Source organism: Schistocerca piceifrons, chromosome 1 (genome assembly GCF_021461385.2).
Source record: "Schistocerca piceifrons isolate TAMUIC-IGC-003096 chromosome 1, iqSchPice1.1, whole genome shotgun sequence".
Lineage (NCBI taxonomy): Eukaryota > Metazoa > Arthropoda > Insecta > Orthoptera > Acrididae > Schistocerca > Schistocerca piceifrons.
In genome coordinates, this window is record NC_060138.1 from 980,748,488 (window position 1) to 980,770,735 (window position 22,248).

The 22,248-nt window shown below is 41.1% G+C and overlaps 1 protein-coding gene and 1 pseudogene across 1 annotated transcript in view; both read left to right on the forward strand.

Moving 5' to 3' along the window:
• The window catches only part of LOC124776944 (serine protease inhibitor dipetalogastin-like), a 382,087-nt gene that overhangs the window by 314,402 nt on the left and 45,437 nt on the right, over positions 1 to 22,248 (forward strand). The window contains exon 6 of the mRNA XM_047252169.1: positions 17,354 to 17,539. Within this exon, the coding sequence (XP_047108125.1) occupies positions 17,354 to 17,539 (186 nt within the window). The remainder of the gene's footprint in view (positions 1 to 17,353; positions 17,540 to 22,248) is intronic.
• LOC124727653 lies at positions 4,211 to 4,328 on the forward strand (annotated as a pseudogene).

Here is a 22,248-nt window from a genome sequence, read left to right on the forward strand (position 1 = left end):
GAACTCACTCCACTGGATTAAACGAACAAGTTTATAGTACTCCACCTGTGGATGTATACGAACTAATAGCTTGTGTGCATCCCACTTCAGCAATGGTGGAGGCAGGTATTGAGTAGAGCCCAGCAAAGTATGATCCACAGTGTGGTGAAGTGTTCGCAAATGCAAGGTGGTCCCTTTGAACATCTTCTCTAAAGTGAACGTTGCTCGTGCATATACTTGTCCGAGCACCAAGAGAAGTGCAGCTGTTCGGTTTGACAGTAATGTCCTCAGAGCTTACCTGACAGTCTTATACTCGCGCGGAGGATGGAAAAGACACGAGATTTGATTGGTCACATCATCGTAGGCACGTACACGAAGGACGACATTTCGTTCAAGAGCTACACTTTTCACGGACTGCCAAGGAAAGGCGGGAACACGGTTCTCTCTAATTTTATTAGGACTACAGTTATATGTCTTCGTCAAAAGTACGTGAATGTCAGGGTCGCCGAAACGAGATCTCATTGTAACTGTGACTGTGAAAGTCACAGAATGTCAGATCACTTTACAGTTCAGCGCTGGATAACAAAATGAGCAGTCATAAGTTACTTCCTCGGTCGACGACACAGAGGTGACAATCTCACGCTAGTAGCACTTTAAGCTATATGTTATATGGCATTGTGATCAGCAAGGGTGTTGTTGTAGCCTAATTGAAAACACCTCAGTCTTGGTTTGAAGTGATGCAACTCCTTACTTACATGATATGTGTTAGTGTTTAAATAAACACGCATACTAGTAATGAGTGTGACTTTCAAGTGGGATGATTTTATTAGAGCTCATTGAAGGAAATATGTATTTGGATTAAGACAGTCATAAGGATTGTAGAGTGTCTGTCTGTCTGTCTGTCTGTCTGTCTGTGTGTGTGTGTGTGTGTGTGTGTGTGTGTGTGTGTGCGTGTGCGTGTGTGTGTGCGTGCGCGCAAAGGATGTCAAGTTCCGTCGTTTGCCTTAAAACCGAGAAGAACTTTTCGAAAACTCTGAAGTTATGATTGTGGGATTGAATTTGAAATTTCTGATGAACGGAGAACGTCGCATTTTAAATTTAGCGAGTACTTTCCTAGAGGAGACTATTTTTCGGCAGGTCTAACACGTTAACGCTGCTGTAGGAGGCGACTGTGCATAAGAAGAGATTTAAGAGCAGCTGAAAGAGACATTAAAAGTTTTAAGTGATCAGGTCTTAATCAAATAACGTTTTAGCGAGGGTTAATTGGAACGATAAAATTCCTTAAGTCTGAGTGAAGAGTTTCTTGTGGTTAAGTATTTATACCGCTTGAAAGACTTGCACTAATTTACACTTTAACCCCGAGTCCATAAGAGACTATAACGCTTGTTTTTAATGCCCAGCAACATTGTCCCTTTGTAGGAAATCTGATCCGTTTGTTAATAAACGGAGTCTGATCGGCTTAGTTTTAAATTTGTAACGGCAGTAACATTCACATAACGTAACAGAAAAATTAAAAGTGTCTTTAACAAGAGTTAAACCAAAACGCTCAAAACATAATACGTCAGGCAGTTACTCACTACACACTTGTGTTTGAGCTACACTTTAGGAGATGTGATTCGTGCGATGGAAATACTTTTGCACTGTGTATCCAAGAACACCTAATAAATGGAAAAGATCGGAGCTAGTGTCATTCTCCGCAAGCACTGTTGTAGAAATTCCATAGCGAGACGAACTTACTAGGATAGTTGAAAATTTCGTCTAAAACTAAAATTTTATCCCTCATGAAGGCAGTAACTTCTCTCTCAGATTTAAATGTAGTTAAAGCGAGCGTAGTACGTTCGAGAACAGTGAAGACAGAAAACTGCTTATTAAAGAGCGCATGAATACACGGCATGAAAATGACGTAACACCAGATAACTCGTCGCTCTCCCTCTCGTGTGGAATGCTTGCCATGCTTGCCCGGAATGTTTTCCGCTGAGCCCATAGCGCAGGACATTCCTGCAGTTATTTGAGATTTCCAACATAGGCAGTTACAAACATGATTAAAATTACTTCCAAAGGCCTGGCCATCTTCAAGTGTATAAATCAGACAGAAGAGAGCCCGTGTGCCTCATTGTTAATCAAAAATACATCGAGTCGTCAAAATAAATAAAATTTAACATACCAGAGCTTGTGATGCAGAGATTGAATACCATAGCATCTCGCTAATGATCAGTACACTTACATAATTATTGACAGTAACTCCATGGTCAGGACCAGAGTAGCACGCGTTACCGACCGGCCGGCGTGTCATCCTCCGTCATATGGTGCCGTGTGGATGCGGTATGGAGGGTCGCGTGGTAAGCACACCGCTGTCCCGGTTGTTGTCAGCTTTCTTGATCTCGGAGCCGCAAATTCTCATTCAAGTAGCTTCTCAGCTTGTATCACGAGGCTGATTGGACGCGTTCCAATCCTTCTACCAAGGAAAAACCCGTGGCTGTACCAGAAATCGATCCAGGGTCTTACGCGTGGCAGTCATCCTCGTTGACTACTAGTTAAGGGGACGGGCTGATTATTGACAATTGGATTTAAAAAATAATATGTTTGAGGCAGGGGAGACCGTTACTCAATAACAACACTGGTTCAGAAATTTTCACTTTTTATCGTTTACAGAAACGAAATCAGCTGTACTTTATAGATTTAGATGTTCTGAACATGAGTATCAAGGTTAAAATTGTCTTATAGCTCAGAATTACAAGCAAATAAGGTCTTTACGGTTTACAGTCAAAGTTGTGGGACATTATAAGAGCTACATGCAAAGGCATTTTGAGGAGTGTTCCTCTGCCGTAACTGAGTGAGATGGACATTTCCAGTACAGAATGAGATTTTCACTCTGCAGCGGAGTGTGCGCTGATATGAAACTTCCTGGAAGATTAGAACTGTGTGCAGGACCGAGACTTGAACTCGGGACCTTTGCTTTTCGCGGGCAAGTGCTCTACCAACTGAGCTACCCAAGCACGACTCACGCCCCGTCCTCACAGCTTTACTTCCGCCAGCACCTCGTCTCCTACCTTCCGAACTTTACAGAAGCTCTCCTACGAACCTTGCAGGACTAGCACTCCTGAATGAAAGGATATTGCGGAGACATGGCTTAGCCACAGCCTGGGGGACGTTTCCAGAATGAGATTTTCACTCTGCAGCGGAGTGTGCTTGGGTAGCTCAGTTGGTAGAGCACTTTCCCGCGAAAGGCAAAGGTCCCGAGTTCGAGTCTCGGTCCGGCACACAGTTTTAATCTGCCAGGAAGTTTCATTTCCAGTACAGTTTGGCGGCCCTGCTTAGCATCATGACTCTCATGCAATCATCCACCAGTGAGAGATCCTACATTTACACGAACATTGTCATCTGGAGAACCACACAAAGTTACACAGTGTGAACTCAGCGATGTGGTCAGGGATTTAGATCTTCCAAAGCGTAAAGCAGAACTTTTGGCCTCACGTCTGCAGCAATGGGATCACCTCGCTGAGATACTAAGTGTGTATGTTTCTGATGCGTCAGAAGAAACTTGACTGTCATTTTAGCAATGAAGGCAACATTACATTCTGCAGTGACACTGACGATTTGTTGTTCAGATGTGTGTGAAATCCTATGGGATTTAACTGCTAAGGTCATTAGTCCCTACGCTTACACACTACTTAACCTAAACTATCCTAAGGACAAACACACCCACCCATGACCGAGGGAGGACTCGAACCTCCGCCGGGACCAGCCGCACAGTCCATGACTGCAGCGCCTTAGACCGCTCGGCTAGTCCCTCGCGGCACGATTTGTTGGAAGATCTGAATATTTACATACAAACCTGACAAGTGGAGAGTCTGTATACATGGCTCAAAGATAACCCTGAAGGCAGTAATGTATCAGGAAAGTGATGAAACGCCATCCATCTCTGTCGTATATGCTGCCTTAGCTAAAGAAAGTTATATCATGTAGAAAACCGTTGTAAACAGTGTTAATTACAACAAGCGTGAATGTGTGGTATGTGGAGATATCAAAGTCATTGAGAAGCTGTTGGATTTACGAGGGGATTGAAGTAACAAGGGGAGGACATGGCGTTGGGATCGTAGATTTACTGCAAACACTGTACAGTTTTAGCAGGCCATTAAAACAACATAATGTTCAAGTAATAAGATGTACTACTCTGGCAATTCCGAGAAAATCGCAAGAGAAGTTTTAAGAGTCCATTATGTAACGGATGGCCAACGGCCTTGCCGCAGTGGTAACACCGGTTCCCGTCGGATCACCGAAGTTATGCGCTGTCGGGCTGGACTAGCACTTGGATGGGTGACCATCCGGTCTGCCCAGGGCTGTTGGCAAGTGGGGTGCACTCAGCCCTTGTGAGACAAACTGAGGAGCTACTTGATTGAGAAGTGGCGGCTCCGGGCTCGGAAACTGACATACGACCGGGAGTGCGGTGTGCTGACCACATGCCCCTCCATATCCACATCCAGTGATGCCTGTGGGTTGAGGATCACATGGCGGCTGGTCAGTACCTTTGGGTCTTCATGGCCTGTTCGGGAGGAGTTTATTTTAGTTTTTTATGTAATGGATGTATTTGTGCGTAGATACTCGATGTTCAAATTCAGAGCAGTCAAGTGGTTAGAGTTCGAGCTTCACAAGAAGAAGGTGAATGAGGCGACTGTTCGACTCGCACTGAAACTTAACTTTCAATGTTTATTTCTTTCATCATTGGTCATACTATTTAATTTATATGACATTTGAGAGGTAATATAATTAAAAAAGCCACGTATATTTGTATGAAGTTTTAGTGAATTTCATGTTGTTTGACTACTCACTATTTTTAATTAAATTAATTATTAGAACAAACATATTCATAACTGTCTGCAGGTTAACGAAAAAACACATGTAGTTTGCCTGAAAATATATATGATTTGCGGAATTTCTTAAACATGCAATCTGGTAAGGCACCTGTAACTACTTCGCACATTGACGCTATACAGCTATACAGACACAGGGACAGGCCCCATTTGGCAGTGAGATGTTGCTAATGTAGCAAAAACGAATAGAGTAACAGGAAATTTTTTTGAATGTCACAGAATTTGCACATGAACTACAAAAATGAATGTTTTAGCGGGAGTCTCCTCTTACACGTTCGTCTTACGAAGCTCAAATGCTAACCACTTGAGCACCACGAACTATGACGTCCGGCACCTACGCACAGATACAAAGTTACATAACAGACGCGTAAACTCCTCTTATGATTTTTTCGAAATGGCCAGTGTAGTGTACCTTACTACTTGCACATTATGTTGTTTTAATGGCCTACTAAACATGTACAAAGTTTGAAGCAAATCCGTGTTCCCAAAGTCATGGCCTCCCCTTGTAAATATTGCTGCTACTTGTGTAAACGGCACAGTCGAGTAAAGCAAAATATACGGAGCGAATCGTCTTCACTAACAGCTTTAGTCTCTAGAACAAAAAATATTGCGGAAGAACCTCTAACGAATCAGAACGAATGTATTCTATCAACCGCCGGCACCTGCGGCCGAGCAGTTCTAGGCGCTTCAGTCTGGAACCTCTCGACCGCTACGGTAGTAGGTTTGAATCCTCCCTCGGGCATGGATGTGTGTGATGTCCTTAGGCTAGTTAGGTTTAAGTAGTTCTAAGTTCTAGGGGACTGATGGCCTCAGCTCTTAAATCCCATAGTGCTCAGAGCCATTTGAATCATATTTAAATACTTTGCTAAGCAACAAAAACTGCAAACTATTATGTTAACAGAATTCTTTTTCAATTCTTGTACCTCAAATACCATTCGTAAAAATGAAAAGATGCACAATATCTTTTTCGTGAACGATTTTGCGAGGAATATATTTACTAACAATAGCTCTGTTCGAAAAATATCCCATTGTATTTGTGAGCGCTCACATAATATTTAATTCCTTACAGTGTGACCGACCTCGTCGTAGCATACCTCATGGCACGTATTGTGGTGAATACCAGCAGTGAGCATTATCTACACCTGGACCTCCAATATGTGACCATCCCCCGCTCTCTCTCTTCCACGTCTGGTGAACTTGTGCAGATGAGTGGCCTATTTCATCATTACATTATATTAAGCAACTGAATTGGAAGATATTCTGGCAATATGTTATAACATCCAGATTGAACCCTTAACGGCATACTAGTATAAAACAAGCAACAACTGCCAGAATGAAAAGGGCAGCAAACAGTATCGGACTGTCTGGACCAAATTCAATGAAGTAAAAGAAGAAAAACTATATGGGGTGAGAGATAAGTATTTAGAATGTAATAAGACTTTCTCCCCAACGGACAATGGACCCTGGCACTACAGCGTGGCTTGCATGTCCCGCTACAAGGGTATCTATGGCAGAGGCCAGACTAACACATCGTTCTTACAGGTGCGCAGCAACCTTTTCGATAGTAGCAGGGTCAAGAGTGTGAATGTTGAGTGATCTGGATTTGTAACATCATTGAACATTGCCTCGCTTGAACGCATTGTGCAAGGTACTTGTAACACGTACGGCGAGAAAATGTACGTATCTTTAGGTAGTGATGAACAACGTTCACGTAGTCCGGAGACCGATGGCTGAAAAGAACAAGAAGTTGCAAATTTTTCCAAATACTAAGTTCTTAGTTAACCTACCACATCAAATTCAAATGAATCCTAAGATTTCGATGGTTGCCTCCGTCAGCATCCTCACATGCTACGTCTGACAGTCATCAAACTGGCTTGGGATTTTGTTTACATTTAACTTGGTTAGTAAACTGAGAATTTTTTATCCAGTTTCTCCGTCGCAAAAGATTTCATAACCGTACATTAGTACTGTTACTTCCCTAATTAAATTAGTTATTGATATGTCTACAATTTTGTCTCTCACATCAAATGTTAATACTTTGATACTACATGTGCTTGTCTATTTACTATAGGAAATTTGATGATTCGAGGTTCTCTCACGTCTCATATGCCTTTCTACGCTTTCGTGTAACCGTCTCCTGTCTTGGAAATTCAACACGCTTCTATCTCTAACAGTATTTCTACCGTGATCCTCTAAGAGATCCAGATTTTAACTTCCTTTTTCTCTAAATCTGTCGACCTTATCAGTTCATACGGCACTATTTGTTGATGTTTCCCCGTCGTGTAGTAAATACATAATGTATGTGGATGTGGCGCTCAGCTGCTGATTTTTTATATTCTGTATCTGTATGTTTGCAGAGAGGCAGAGTCGTCTGCAATAGCAAAGCGTTGTAAGCAGCGTTAAGTTTATAGTAAAAAACTTAAACGTGAAATTTTACTTAACGGAATAAAGTTGTTTTTTTAGTTTCATTTGCTCATGACAACAGCAGCGGAAATTTTATATTTTTCTTTCTCAGTTTGATTGATGCTTATGGCGTGAAACTATGACCACCGAGACTTTTCTCGGAAGTTTTTTTTTTTTTTTTTTACTTGCTTGTGCGACTGGATTTGCGATTTTCCTACCATCCTGTCAGGAACGTCACAGTTCGTAGTAATTGATGGGAAGCCATCGAGTAAAACAAAAGTGATACCTGGCGTTTTCCAAGGAACTGTTACAGGTCCTCTGCTGCTGTTAAACCATACAAATGGTTTAGGGCACAATCTGACCAGTCCCCTTAGATTGTCTACTGATGATGCTGTCATTTACAGTCTAGTAAAATGATAAGAAGGTTGTAACCAATTGCAAAATGATTTAGATAAGATATCAGTATGGTTCGAAAAGTGCAGTTGACCCTAAATAATGAATAGCTTGAGATCATCCGCATGAGTGCTAAAAGGAATCCGTTACGTTCTGGTCACACGATGAATCACACAATTTTAAAGCTGTCGGTTCATCTAAATATCGAAGGATTACAATTATGAACAACTTCAGTTGGAACTATCACGTCAATAATGTTGTGCGGAAGACGAAGTAAAGACTGCTTTTTGTTGGCAGAAAAGTTACAAGATGCAACAGGTCTACTAAACAGACTGTCTACGACAGGTTTGAACGTCATCTAGAATATTTTTGTGAGGTATAGGATGTTTACCAAGTAGGATTTACGGAATGCATCGAAAACGTACAAAGAAGAGCAGTTCAATTTCTGTTATCTAGAAAAATGGCAGAGAATTTCACGGATTTGATACTCGAGTTGGTGTGGCAACCATTAAAACAAAGACATTACTCGTTGAGGCGAGAAGTTTTCACTAAGATTCAATGATCAACTTTCTCCTCCGGCTGTGGAAATATTTTGGTGACGCCCACGAACATAGGAATAAATGATTATTGTAATAAAATAAGTGAAAGCAGTGCTCGCACGGAAAGATTTACGTGTTCGTTTGCCCCAGACGCTGTTAGAGAGTATAACGATAGAGAAATAGTGTGAAACTCTCTAAGTGGCACTTCTGTGGGAACTGCAAAGTAGTTATGTAGATGCATTTCACAGCCGAACACTGTGATGCAGGCAATTTGCAATTTACAAAACTAATTTTCCTTTACTTAGAGGCAAAGCGTGAATATTTTGTCGATTATTATTGGTTATTCAAACGTGCAGTGTGGAAACAAATTGCCTACTGATTCCATGGATTTTCCTGTTTTTGATTCTATACACCCTGTCGATGTGTGTCGTGTAAATGAATGTCTCTCTGAACAGGTGAGTTCTGGTGCTGACGCATGAAATAGTGGGTTAAGGATGAAGATTTACCTTCCGATTTTAAGTTTCTTGTAATGATTCGAAATATACAGATAGGACTTCAAGTATCATAAGCTGATACATCACATAACTTGACTAGAAGAAGAGGTAGATTGACAGGCCACGAGACAGTGAAGAATAGATAATCTGTTGATGTTGGGAAGCATAGGGGGCAGAAATTGTAGAGAGAGGCTTATGTGTGACTACGGTAAGAAGGTTTAAAATGGTTGTGGGTTGCAGTATTTGTGTAGAAATGAAGACGCTTGCACAGGATGAACTATTGTGGGAAGCTGCATCAGACCAGTGTTCCAGACAACAACAACAGCATCAGTACACCCAGCGCAACCAGCGTCTGAAACGTGTGAATACTCTTTTTCGTCGATACAAATAAACTCAAACAATTAGACACGCTATTTTAAGAAATACTGTCCCATATTCTTACTGTTGCTTTGTTTCATGTTCCAAGGATCGGTCATACGATTAATCGTAATGATGGAGAATTAGTCATTTTGCGTTCATATGTACAATGATGCACATGACGAGTGTTTACAGTTTTTAGTGGTGATGTAAATTAGAAACTTGTATCCGCCTCCCTCTACACATTAAACAAATAGAAATTCTTCCATGTGATAGAAGGAGTTGTCGAGGAGAAATGTTTTCAGTTTGTTTTGAGATCTAACTGTATGTCAGACCTTTTATGAGACGGTGTATGCGATAAAAAACTGTTGGTGGCAGTATTGTGCACCTCTTACTGGGTTAAAGTTAATTTTAATGTAGATTGTTATTTTTTGTTGTAATTACGCACATTGTTCCTTTAGAAATGTAGCGCACTATTCAACAACAAACGACATGGCTCAAGAGGGAATACATTAGCATGAAGCAATTGCCTAAATGACTGATTCCTGAAACAGATGCCTGCAATATGATCGTGTGTGAGCGCCCCACGTTATTCGTTCGACACATTGTGTGCAACGAAAATTTACTTTCTTAAAGAAGAGTACCCCAGAATATTATACTATAGGATGTTACTAAACGGAAATACTTGAAATACTTTAACTTACCGTAAATTATTTGTGAAAATCTTATTCCAGGTTACACTACCCACAATCCAGATTTTTCTTGAGTCGGCCTTTCTCTACTACGTACAACTTCAGAGTTGCTTATTTGGTTCCTTTAACCTCCACGAAAGCAGTCTAATATTCCTATATTGCTTTTTCAACTTTCTTTACGAAATGTGGTCAATTGTAGGCTGTACTATAAACGCTCTTTATTTACATTTACAGTACAGCTTACAACGAACCATGTTTTCTGATATAAAGTATCTAGATGCTGTGGATACACAGACACAAATTTTCAATTTTTCTTTCTATTCTTCTTTATATTATTGTGGCAAGAAATTGTCAGACAAATCATCCGATAATATCACATTTACCCTCAGGTGCTTTTTTAGGTAATTCATGTTGATAATTTTCGGAAAATGAGTAAATAAGTCCACCATTAAACCAATAACTGACATCTTAGAGCAATTAAACGAACTAAACTTTAGATTACTCTTTAAGACACGCCTCAAGAGTGCACGAAGAATCAACAATTTATTTTGATCAGGTTGAAGGGGACACTGATCTGGTCGACAGCGACACCTCAATCAACATCTAGGGTTCCCCTAAATCAGTTGAAAATGCAGTAATTCAAGGAATAATGTACTTAGAGACGTACAAACTGACACAGGTGCCTAAAGTGACATGGGATTGCTTGGACAGCAACACGTCAGCGACACCGCATGAGAATCGTGAATAAAATATACTGCAGTGACAGACGGAGTGAGATCATTACTAGTCTGGCTGATAAACATCTGCTGGAAGGCACGACTTTTCCGCAGGACGGCGCTCCACCCCGTATTGCAACACGTGTGGAAGACATGAAGCGCCTTCTGTTAGTCATTTTGTGCACCTTTATGTGGTTTCAAGAAAACCCCCTGTCATTACAAGTATGTGTGTCAATTCTTACCTCTCTCCCCACATTATTCCGTGAAGTATTGAATTTTGAAATATTAACGGACTTTTGGGTGACCTTGTATGATGCTACAGAGGACGGATTGAACTTTGAGGCCATATAGACATTGAAGGAATATAGACAGTGTTCTGCTGTTGGATTGTCGCCTGATCACGGTGTTGCAGCCCAGTGATGCAAAATAATTAACTCATTGGGTTGTAATTTCACTTGTAGTTTGCTTTATTCTTTCATCCTTTTGAGAGAAAGGAGTCTGCGAGCGCAACTTTATGAATAAAAAAAAATAGTTCAGCTGGTAGCAGTTTTAAGTATCGGTTGTACTGTTATTCATTCACTTCTTTCGAGTGAAATCTGTCTGCGGGGGAAACCTAATGAAAACAGTCGACATTGTCGCCTTATCTCCAGCGCATCCCCTTCTGAGCGGCGTTTGGCGTTCTTAAACCATTATTGTTGAGTACACTACGTTATCACCTGTTGTCACTGTTACTGTCTCTGCGATATTTGCCTTTTACTGAGCGCCAGTAACCAGCTTTTGATTCAGTTTAACCTCTACGTTTACGACTAGGTGTTTACTTAATAATGAACTTTGGATCAAATTGCCGAGACGCTCAGTGACGTGGGAATGGAATAAATCATATTGTGGTACGGTCCAGAGATCGCGGTGCCACATCAAAGTAGGCAAAACCAATCAGTACCACAGACATTAGTGAAAGCTCGATGCAGTTCGCAACGACGTAACCATAGCAATGTCCTGACGCTGAGGTCAGTGCAGTGTCGAGCATGCAAGAGCTCAACCCCTGTTCGATACCTCAGCTGCAGCGGTCAACATCATTAGTTGTTAATGAGTCAGATGAACTTTTACTGTTGTAAATACCGTACATTGTACTTCAAGAGAACAGTGTGTGCTTGTATGCATCCAGTGATGCTTTCATAGTCAATGACAATCGTAAATAATCTACGCTCTCCTGTGGAAAGAACTGTCTCAAATTAAGTAAATATTTTTATTGATTCAAGTAACAAAGTGAACTAATATTTCATTTGTTGTAGTTGAAAATGAACCATCTTCCAATCCACTCGAAGAACTCACATTTGTGACCAGACGATTGTAGTTTCTTCAGGTCGCAACACACAAATGTGGAGAAAATAATGATCCTCCCGATACAGTCAATGCGATGTAAAGTATCTGCAGGTATGAATTACATTCTGATAGTGTATTAATTTAAAAAAGTCGAAGAGAACTAACGAATAATGTATAAATACTCCTCACGGAAAAACTGCTTCCGACAGGTAACAGTGTGTGCTTAAAATCAAGTGATTAAGTAACCAAACAAATAAATAATTGTTTCTTTTATGCTTTCTGTTCACGTCATCCCCAGAGTTTACCGAAAGAGAAATATCGGTGACAGTAAAACTTTTTAATATGTTTTCACTTAAACTGAAATAACTGAGAAGGTGAAACTTCTACGTTTTTACTTAAACTGCTGAATGCTTAGTTAACCTTCTTAAGCTACTGAGTGAAACTTCTTAGTGAAACTGAACCTACTGTCTCTTTGCTTAATTTTTATCATTTCAACACTGCCCTGACAAACACATCTCAAATTTATCCTATTCATTTATTACCCACAATATACAAACGCAACGCAGTCTGACTGCAAATAATTATCACAAAAGAATAGCCCTGAATTAGATGAAATCCTAACAATAACCCATACATTTCATAAGTCACTTACTTCAAAGAAAATCTTCATGACCTGAACTACAGCAAATATAGCAACCATTCAGCCAGCTAAATAAAAAGAATTCTAACTACTGTAGGCTCTAAGTACTAATAGGCATGTAGTTAGCAAAGGAAAGATTTGTTGCTGTGCAAACAATGTATTTTACAGATTTTACCTTAATCATGTGACATCCAGTTCCCAAAAATTATATAGTCATCAATAATTCCATTATACAATCATTAGCGGATATATCAATCATCATTTTACAATCCATTTCCAGTCAACACTAAATCTCCATGAAGGACACAGGTCCAAATCATCCACTCGCGCTAACACTGCTAACCTCCATCACTGCTAACTAATAACTTCTAACCACAGAGTCTCTTAGCGAGGGCGCAGAGCGCTGCCAGTCATGTTAATGCAGTCTACAGCGCTGCCAACATACAAACACATAAACAGGCTACTTACAACAGGTTCAAACCAACGGGAAGAGAGGGACCTTCAATAAATTTAAGTATAATGTAATTCATTTATTGAAACATAAATTTTTATGTAGCACCAATTATTAAGCCTTTAAAACTAACCAAAATTCCATATTTAATTCAAGAAGTACGAAAAATTCGTATTTATGTCTATGAACATATACATTTCGAGAAAATTTTTGTGAATATAATTGTTATTCACCTTTTCTTGAAAGAAAAGCATTATTTGTCTCTGAAAAGTTGACAACCCTAGTTAACCTTTAACCCGAAACATCTCTGAAATGTACATAACTAGAAACATGCGGTCTCTCAAACCACCTAATATTTTATATCACATAACTGCACATAAATTGACAGAAATCAAGTACATAGTCAGTTAATTCATGTTACAAGTAAATTTAATGCTTTTCAGCTCATATAAACAATTTGTTGTTTAAATTATACAAAATAAACACGAAATATCACAAGTACGTGCAGCCATTCAGTGTCAGATTTCATATGATTTTAATCGCTGTTATACCAGACAATATATTCCTAAATATAAATAAAATATTGTAGAAAATGTAAAAAAAAGATAATAATCAACTGAACTGAAATATTAAATCACATATGTTTTGCACAGTCAACACGCATCTTTCTGCTGCATTCCAAGCAAACTGGGTGACCACATTTGAGGCACTTATGCGCCGTTTTCCTCTTGTTGGACGCAGGGCACTTCATACACGTCTTCCTTTTGTCCATTCTAATACTTGGCATGCCTTCGCTTGATTGCTAAGTATCTCCCACAACTTTGTGGATCATTTCCTCGATACTTCTAGGTAAATTTTGAACTGCCAGGCGTCTTTTTAGATGTGGCTCTATCAGCTCCATGGCCAGACTTTTGGTGAATTTGAGACGAGTTAGCATGGGGTTTCCTCTGTAGCACAAATAAAGAACAAAACGGTTCACGCAACTGATGTTTACAAGTGTGTAAGAGACTGCCATTGGCCAGCGCCTTGTACGTCTGTTTGACGAATAATTGGCACATTTCATGTCGAGCACATCTACTCCATATTTCGTTGTATTGTAGTAACAAACAATTTCTGGGTTATTTTTTATGGTATCATTTTCAATGGAATGATGCATTGAAGCCACAAGAATTACTGCCTTATTTCTCTTAGGAAAAAATGAAACCAGTGTTGTATTCTCAGTGAGTCCATATAATACTGACCCAAATGGCCTACTTTTATCAGCCAAAAACTCTTGGAGAATTTCACGTTTGTTCTTTCTGACTGTTCCTACTTATGTTACTCCTCTCTTGCTCAGCTCACGAATGAGTTCTAGAGATGTAAACCAGTTGTCAGCAGGAATGTTTCGGTTACTTCATTCTATTGGTTTGCACAGACGTAAAACAGCCTGAGTTGGTTTGGCAAGCATTTACTCTTCTTCTGTCAGGCCGCATCGATCACTATCTTTCGTTGAATATATGTAGACATTGAAGAGGTAAGCACTTCCAGAATTTTAGGAATGCAGGAATTTATGGAGATGGGACCTGAATAAACTGAAAGAACCAGATGTTTTAGAGAGTTTAGAGAGACAGCATTAGGGAAAGACTGACAAGAACAGGGGAAAGGAATACAATAGGAGAAGAATGGGTAGCTTTGAGAGATGAAATAGTGAAGGCACCAGAGGTTCAAGTAGGTAAAAAGACGAGGTGTAATAGAAATCCTTGGGTAACACAACAGATACTGAATTTCATTGATGAAAGGAGAAAGTATAAAAACGCAGTAAATGAAGCAGGCGAAAAGGAATATAAACGTCTCAAATATGATTCAAATGGTTCAAATGACTCTGAGCACTATGGGACTTAACGGCTGTGGTCATCAGTCCCCTAGAACTTAGAACTACTTAAACCTAACTAACCTAAGGACATCACACACATCCAAGCCCGAGGCAGGATTCGAACCTGCGACCGTAGCGGTCGCGCGGTTCCAGACTGTAGCGCCTAGAACCACTCGGTCACTCCGGCCGGCCCCCAAATATGGGATCGACAGGAAGTGCAAAATAGTTAAACGGGAATTGCTAGAGGCAAATGTAAGGATGTAGAAGCATATATCACTAGGTGTAAGATGGATGCCAGCTACAGGAAAATTAAAGAGACTATAACTATCAAGAGCTCAGATGGAAAATAAGTCGTAAGTAAAGAAGGGAAAGCAGACAGGCGGAAGGAGTATATAACGGGTCTATACAAGGGCAATGTTATGGAAATAGAAGAGGACGTAGGTGAAGATGAGATGGGAGATTTGATGCTGCATGAAGAATTCGACAGAGCACTAGAAGACCTAAGTAGACACAAGGCTCCGGGAATAGGCAACATTTCGTTAGAACTACTGATAACCTTGGGAGAGCCAGCCATGACAAAACTCTTCTATCTTCTAAGCAAGATGTATGAGACAAATGGGATACCCTCTGTGGTGTCACCGCCAGACACCACACTTGCTAGGTGGTAGCCTTTAAATCGGCCGCGGTCCGTTAGTATACGTCGGACCCGCGTGTCGCCACTATCAGTGATTGCAGACCGAGCGCCGCCACACGGCAGGTCTAGAGAGACTTCCTAGCACTCGCCCCAGTTGTACAGCCGACTTTGCTAGCGATGGTTCACTGACAAATTACGCTCTCATTTGCCGAGACGATAGTTAGCATAGCCTTCAGCTACGTCATTTGCTACGACCTAGCAAGGCGCCATTATCATTTGCTATTTATCTTGTGATGCATGTACCGTCACGAACGGTGTTCACCAGTTATGGATTAAAGTTAAGTATTCCAGAAGCTACGTACTTTTTTTTACTAGACAACTCCTTTAACTGTTCCAGACCTCACGCCAGCCTGCGTGAGCTTAAACGCGTGCCTTTCGGCTTCCTCTCATAGTGGCTTGGCTGTCTTGCCAAGTCACAGCGCCCTCAGACTTCAAGAAGAATATAATGATTCCAATTCCAAAGAAATCAGGTGCTGATAGGTGTGAAAATTACCGAGCTATCAGTTTAATAAGTCATGCTTGAAAAATACTGACACGAATTCTTTACAGACGAATGGAAAAACTGGTATAAGCCGATCTCGTGGAAGATCAGTTTGGATTCCGTAGAAACACATGGACACGTGAGGCGATACTGACCTTACGACTTATCTTAGAAGAATAATTAAGGAAAGGCAAACCTACGTTTCTAGCATTTGTAGACTTAGAGAAAGCTTTTGAGAGTGTTGACTGGAATACTCTCCTTCGAATTCTGAAGGTGGAAGGGGTAAAATACAGGGAGGGAAAGGCTATTTACAATTTTTACAGAAACCAGATGGCAGTTATAAGAGTCGAGGGGTATGAAAGGGAAGCAGTGGTTGGGAAGGAAGTGAGACAGGGTTGTAGCCTATCTTCGATGTTATTCAATCCGTACATTGAGCAAGCAGTAAAGGAAACAGAAGAAAAATTTGGATTAGGAATTAAAATCCAGGAAGAAAAAATAAAAACCTTGAGGTTTGCCGATGACATTGTAGTTCTGTCAGAGACAGCGAAGGACTTGGAAGAACAGTTGAACGGTATGGACAGTGTCTTGAAAGGAGGATATAAGATGAACATAAAAAAGCGAATTAAATCAGGTGATGCTGAGGGAATCAGATTAGGAAATGAGACACGTAAAGTAGTAGATGTGTTTTGCTATTTGGACAGCAAAATAACTGCTGATAGTCGAAGTAGAGAGGATATAAAATGTAGACTGGCGATGGCTAGGGAAGCGTTTCTGAAGAAGAGAAATTTCTTAACATCGAGTATAGATTTAAGTGTTACGAAATCTTTTCTGAAAGTATTTGTATTGCGTGTGGCCATGTATCGAAGTGAAACAAGGACGATAAACAATTTAGACACGAATAGAACAGAAGCTTTTGAAATGTGATGCTACAGAAAGATGCTGAAGATTACAAGGGTAGATCACGCAACTAACGAGGAGGTACTGAATAGAGTTGGAGAGAAGAGGAATTTGTGACACAGCTTCATTAGAAGACGGGACCGGTTGGTAGGACACGTTCTGAGGCATGAAGGGATCAGCAGTTATGTACTGGAGGGTAAAAGTCGTAGAGGTAAGGGCAAGAGATGAATACAGTAAGCAGATTCATACGGATATACCGAGATGAAGTAGCTTGCACAGGATGCACGGAGAGCTGCATCAAACCAGTCTTTCGACCGAAGACCACGACAACAACAAGAATTCAGAAGTTTACAGCCCTTAGATTTGTATGATTCGTCGTGTAACGGAAATTTAGCGGATTACTTTCTGGTACTCACGTGGATGACTTCATACTTTTCATAATTTAGAGTCAGTTGCTACTTCTTGTACCATACACTTCACCATCACTACCGCTGCCTGTAAAAGCAGTCGGTTGTCCCATCACTACTGCCGCCTGCTAAACCTGTCGTCTGTCCCATCATTGCTGTTGCAGGTCTGCGGATCGCGCACGACGGGGCGTGCCAGCTGACCGACATCCACATGCCGAACAACGCGCGCACCGTCTGCTACCAGGCGGACAACCAGGCCATCTACCTGCCCATCTGCGGCACCGACGGCCTAACCTACCCCAACCCCTTTGTTCTGCAGTGCGCCAAGGAAAGGGAGCTCATTCCCTGGCGTAAGTACCTCAGTCCTCTCATACCGAGCGTGTGTCCGTACTTCCAATGTCATCCTCAAGGATGGTACTTCTTTCCCCAATGACGACCAACTGCAGGAAGTGTCATACTTTACTGAGTATCACAAAAAACCTCCTTATGACTTAGTTTGTCGACTTTTCATTAGTAGGCCTATGTCGACAATCTCGTGTAAGACACTGACAGCTAGGAGAACGAGATGATTTGTTACTCAATGAAAACTGAAGCAGTAAAAATCCAAGCTAGGTTATTTTCCTTATTATAGTTATTCTTTTTATATTTAAAATTATTTGAATAGCATGCTGGTATGTTGGAACAGCTTTGAGTAGCCTGCAGCCTTGTTGCTACTGCAGACTTTTCATTTACAAGTACAAAAATTTCAACAGAAGATTTTTTTCAATGTCATCTACTTAAATTTTTCTCCGTTTCTCAGGAAGTAAGCTGTCTGGCTTCAGAGAGTTTTTATGTGGCCTATACCGAATGCGTAAAGCAGTTAATCCACAAGTACTGAATGTAAGAAAAATGATATACAATTAAAATCATTAAATAATTAAAGGATGAAAATGCATTGTTACTGCTGCTACCAAACAATCGTTACCATATTTTTCCATATTATTATGGAGAGGTAGGGTGTGTTATTTTTTGCTGCACTTGCTCCCAGTCGACAGACTGTATACTTCCGTACTCCCCTAGCACTCGAAAACTGTTAACCAGCAGACAGACAGCTATCCGATCATCTTACTACTATTTTTCCTTTCTTAAGGCTGTAAATGATGAAACACAGATAGGAATTATATTTAATAATCTTTTCTTAAATACAGCAGAAAGTATAGAAACAAACAGTTCAGGAGAAAAATCATGGAATTATGTTGAAAAAGCAACTCTCATAGAATTAAATCAAATGAACGTATCACCAGCTTCTTCCTCTCAAATTAAGAACATTTTATATACCCTCAAAAACAAAAACCTCTATGGATTTGATGCTATTTCCAATGAAATATTAAATTTTGGCCACTATATAATAAACCCTGTCTGGTCTTAATATGTGATGCATCACTAGCTCAAGATATTTTTTCAGAGAGACTGAAACGTGCCGTTGTTGAACTCCTCTTTAAGAAAAGTTGTAAGAGAGATGTCATAACCACCCACCTCTTTCTCTGGTGACATTTTTTGAGAAGGTGATGTATTCCAGATTAATATATCACCTGACCAACGATAATATCCTAAGCAAATTACAATTTAGATTTTACAATAGTTCTTCCACTGAGAATGAAATTAACATGCTCTCCAAATTTTCCGAGCATTAAATAACAAAACAGCGCCGGTTGCTATTTTCTGTGACTCATCTAAAATATTTGATAGTTAAAATCACTATGTACTCCTAGATAAACTGAATTTTATGGGATTGATATTATAGCCAACCGTTGGATAATGTCATATCTAACGAAAAGGATGCGGAGAGTTGTACTTAGTAATTTAAACAATGTAGTCCATGGACATTATTCTGACTAGGGCGAAATCACGTATGGGATTCCACAGTGCTCAGTCTTAGATCCACTATTGTTCCGCGTATATGTTAGGCCGGTATTACATTATCAAATTTCTTGTCAAAGATTTGATCAAAGATGTGATCCAATATTCCGTCCAATATATTTGACAAAGATCTTTGACGTAGCGCTAGAAGGGGTATTACACTGTCATCAAATTTTTCGTCGAAGTTCAAGATGGCTGACAACAACTTGTTATTAACCGCAGCAGTTCTACGTACTCCAATTGCATTGTGTGCACATGCGGAAAAGAAGTAGGGGGAAAAAATGGAACCATACATACGAGGTTGACAGTCTCAAAAGTCCTGGGATTACAACTTGATAATAAATTCAGTTGGGAGGAGCACACCACAGAACTGCAAAAAGGCCTTAACAAATCTGTATTTGCAATTCGAGTGTTAGCAGACATAGGCAACATAAAAATGAAAAAGCTTGCTTACTTTCATTCCATAATGTCATATGGGATAATATTTTGGGGTAAATCTTGAAGTCAAACAAAAGTTTTCAAGGTCCAAAAGCGTGTAATACGTATTATTTGTGGAGTAAATTCACGGACCTCCTGCAGAAACCTCTTCAAAGAACTGGGTGTACTAACTACTGCCCCTCAGTATATTTACTTCTTAATGAAATTTGTCGTAAATAATATATCTCTTTTTCCAACAAACAACTCAGTTCATACATACAATACCAGGAACAAAAATGATCTGCACAAGGACTTAAAAGCACTTACTTTAGTTCAAAAAGGGGTCCACTACTCAGGAACACTCATCTTCAATAATTTGCCAGGAAACATAAAAAATTTAGTTAGAAATAAAGATCAGTTTAAAAGGAGCCTGAAAGGCTTACTACTGGCCAACTCCTCCTACTCCATTGGCGAAATTTTTAGCATACATCTGTATGTGCTCAATGACGTGTATCCTCATATCACAAAGCACAATATTCACTTAAGAACTGCTACATCTTCAGAAGACAGGCTCACTATAACACTCCGATTCCTTGCTACAGGAGAGGGTTATGTTAGGTTAGGTTAGGTCAGGTCAGGTTAGGTCTCCAATCTTCTTAATCTATTTTTGTATTCAGGGTGCCTCACGTTGTAAAGCGCCTCAACAGCTTCAGACATCTACACTCCTGGAAATTGAAATAAGAACACCGTGAATTCATTGTCCCAGGAAGGGAAGACTTTATTGACACATTCCTGGGGTCAGATACATCACATGATCACACTGACAGAACCACAGGCACATAGACACAGGCAACAGAGCATGCACAATGTCGGCACTAGTACAGTGTATATCCACCTTTCGCAGCAATGCAGGCTGCTATTCTCCCATGGAGACGATCGTAGAGATGCTGGATGTAGTCCTGTGGAACGGCTTGCCATGCCATTTCCACTTGGCGCCTCAGTTGGGCCAGCGTTCGAGCTGGACGTGCAGACCGCGTGAGACGACGCTTCATCCAGTCCCAAACATGCTCAATGGGGGACAGATCCGGAGATCTTGCTGGCCAGGGTAGTTGACTTACACCTTCTAGAGCACGTTGGGTGGCACGGGATACATGCGGACGTGCATTGTCCTGTTGGAACAGCAAGTTCCCTTGCCAGTCTAGGAATGGTAGAACGATGGGTTCGATGACGGTTTGGATGTACCGTGCACTATTCAGTGTCCCCTCGACGATCACCAGTGGTGTACGGCCAGTGTAGGAGATCGCTCCCCACACCATGATGCCGGGTGTTGGCCCTGTGTGCCTCGGTCGTATGCAGTCCTGATTGTGGCGCTCACCTGCACGGCGCCAAACACGCATACGACCATCATTGGCACCAAGGCAGAAGCGACTCTCATCGCTGAAGACGACACGTCTCCATTCGTCCCTCCATTCACGCCTGTCGCGACACCACTGGAGGCGGGCTGCACGATGTTGGGGCGTGAGCGGAAGACGGCCTAACGGTGTGCGGGACCGTAGCCCATCTTCATGGAGACGGTTGCGAATGGTCCTCGCCGATACCCCAGGAGCAACAGTGTCCCTAATTTGCTGGGAAGTGGCAGTGCGGTCCCCTACGGCACTGCGTAGGATCCTACGGTCTTGGCGTGCATCCGTGCGTCGCTGCGGTCCGGTCCCAGGTCGACGGGCACGTGCACCTTCCGCCGACCACTGGCGACAACATCGATGTACTGTGGAGACCTCACGCCCCACGTGTTGAGCAATTCGGCGGTACGTCCACCCGGCCTCCCGCATGCCCACTATACGCCCTCGCTCAAAGTCCGTCAACTGCACATACGGTTCACGTCCACGCTGTCGCGGCATGCTACCAGTGTTAAAGACTGCGATGGAGCTCCGTATGCCACGGCAAACTGGCTGACACTGACGGCGGCGGTGCACAAATGCTGCACAGCTAGCGCCATTCGACGGCCAACACCGCGGTTCCTGGTGTGTCCGCTGTGCCGTGCGTGTGATCATTGCTTGTACAGCCCTCTCGCAGTGTCCGGAGCAAGTATGGTGGGTCTGACACACCGGTGTCAATGTGTTCTTTTTTCCATTTCCAGGAGTGTATTAATTTTGTAGTTGTCGGCACACACCAATTGTATTTACTGGCAATGGTTATAAAAACACTACAGACGACAGAACCCTGCAGCGATGCTAGCGCTCCATGTGGTAACATGTCACATTCCAGTGAACAGAAGACAAGCGGTTTCTTTGATCAAATATACAGCGAGGTCCTAGATTTGATCAAATATTGGACGACATTTGACAAAGTCCCTATTACACTATCAAATATCTTTGACAAAGATATTGGACAAAGATATTGGACAAAGAAATTTGATAGTGTAATACCGGCCTAAACGATTCTCTATTTAACACATAACTAATAGAATTAGTTCTTTTTGCAGATGACACTAGTACTCCAATCGATACAAGCAATTTTTCAGAAACAGAAAAAAATAGTAATCAGCTTTCTTAAAAGTATCATTGACTCGTTTTCTGCGGATGGTCTCGCCCTCAATTTTAAAGACACACAACATATTCAGTTCTGCACATCTATGGGTACAACTCAAAATGAAAGTGTAACGCATGCTGAGGAAATAATAAACAGGGTGCAAACTTTAAAATTCATAGGTGTCTATATATACACATCAAAAAAAGTTTTGCCT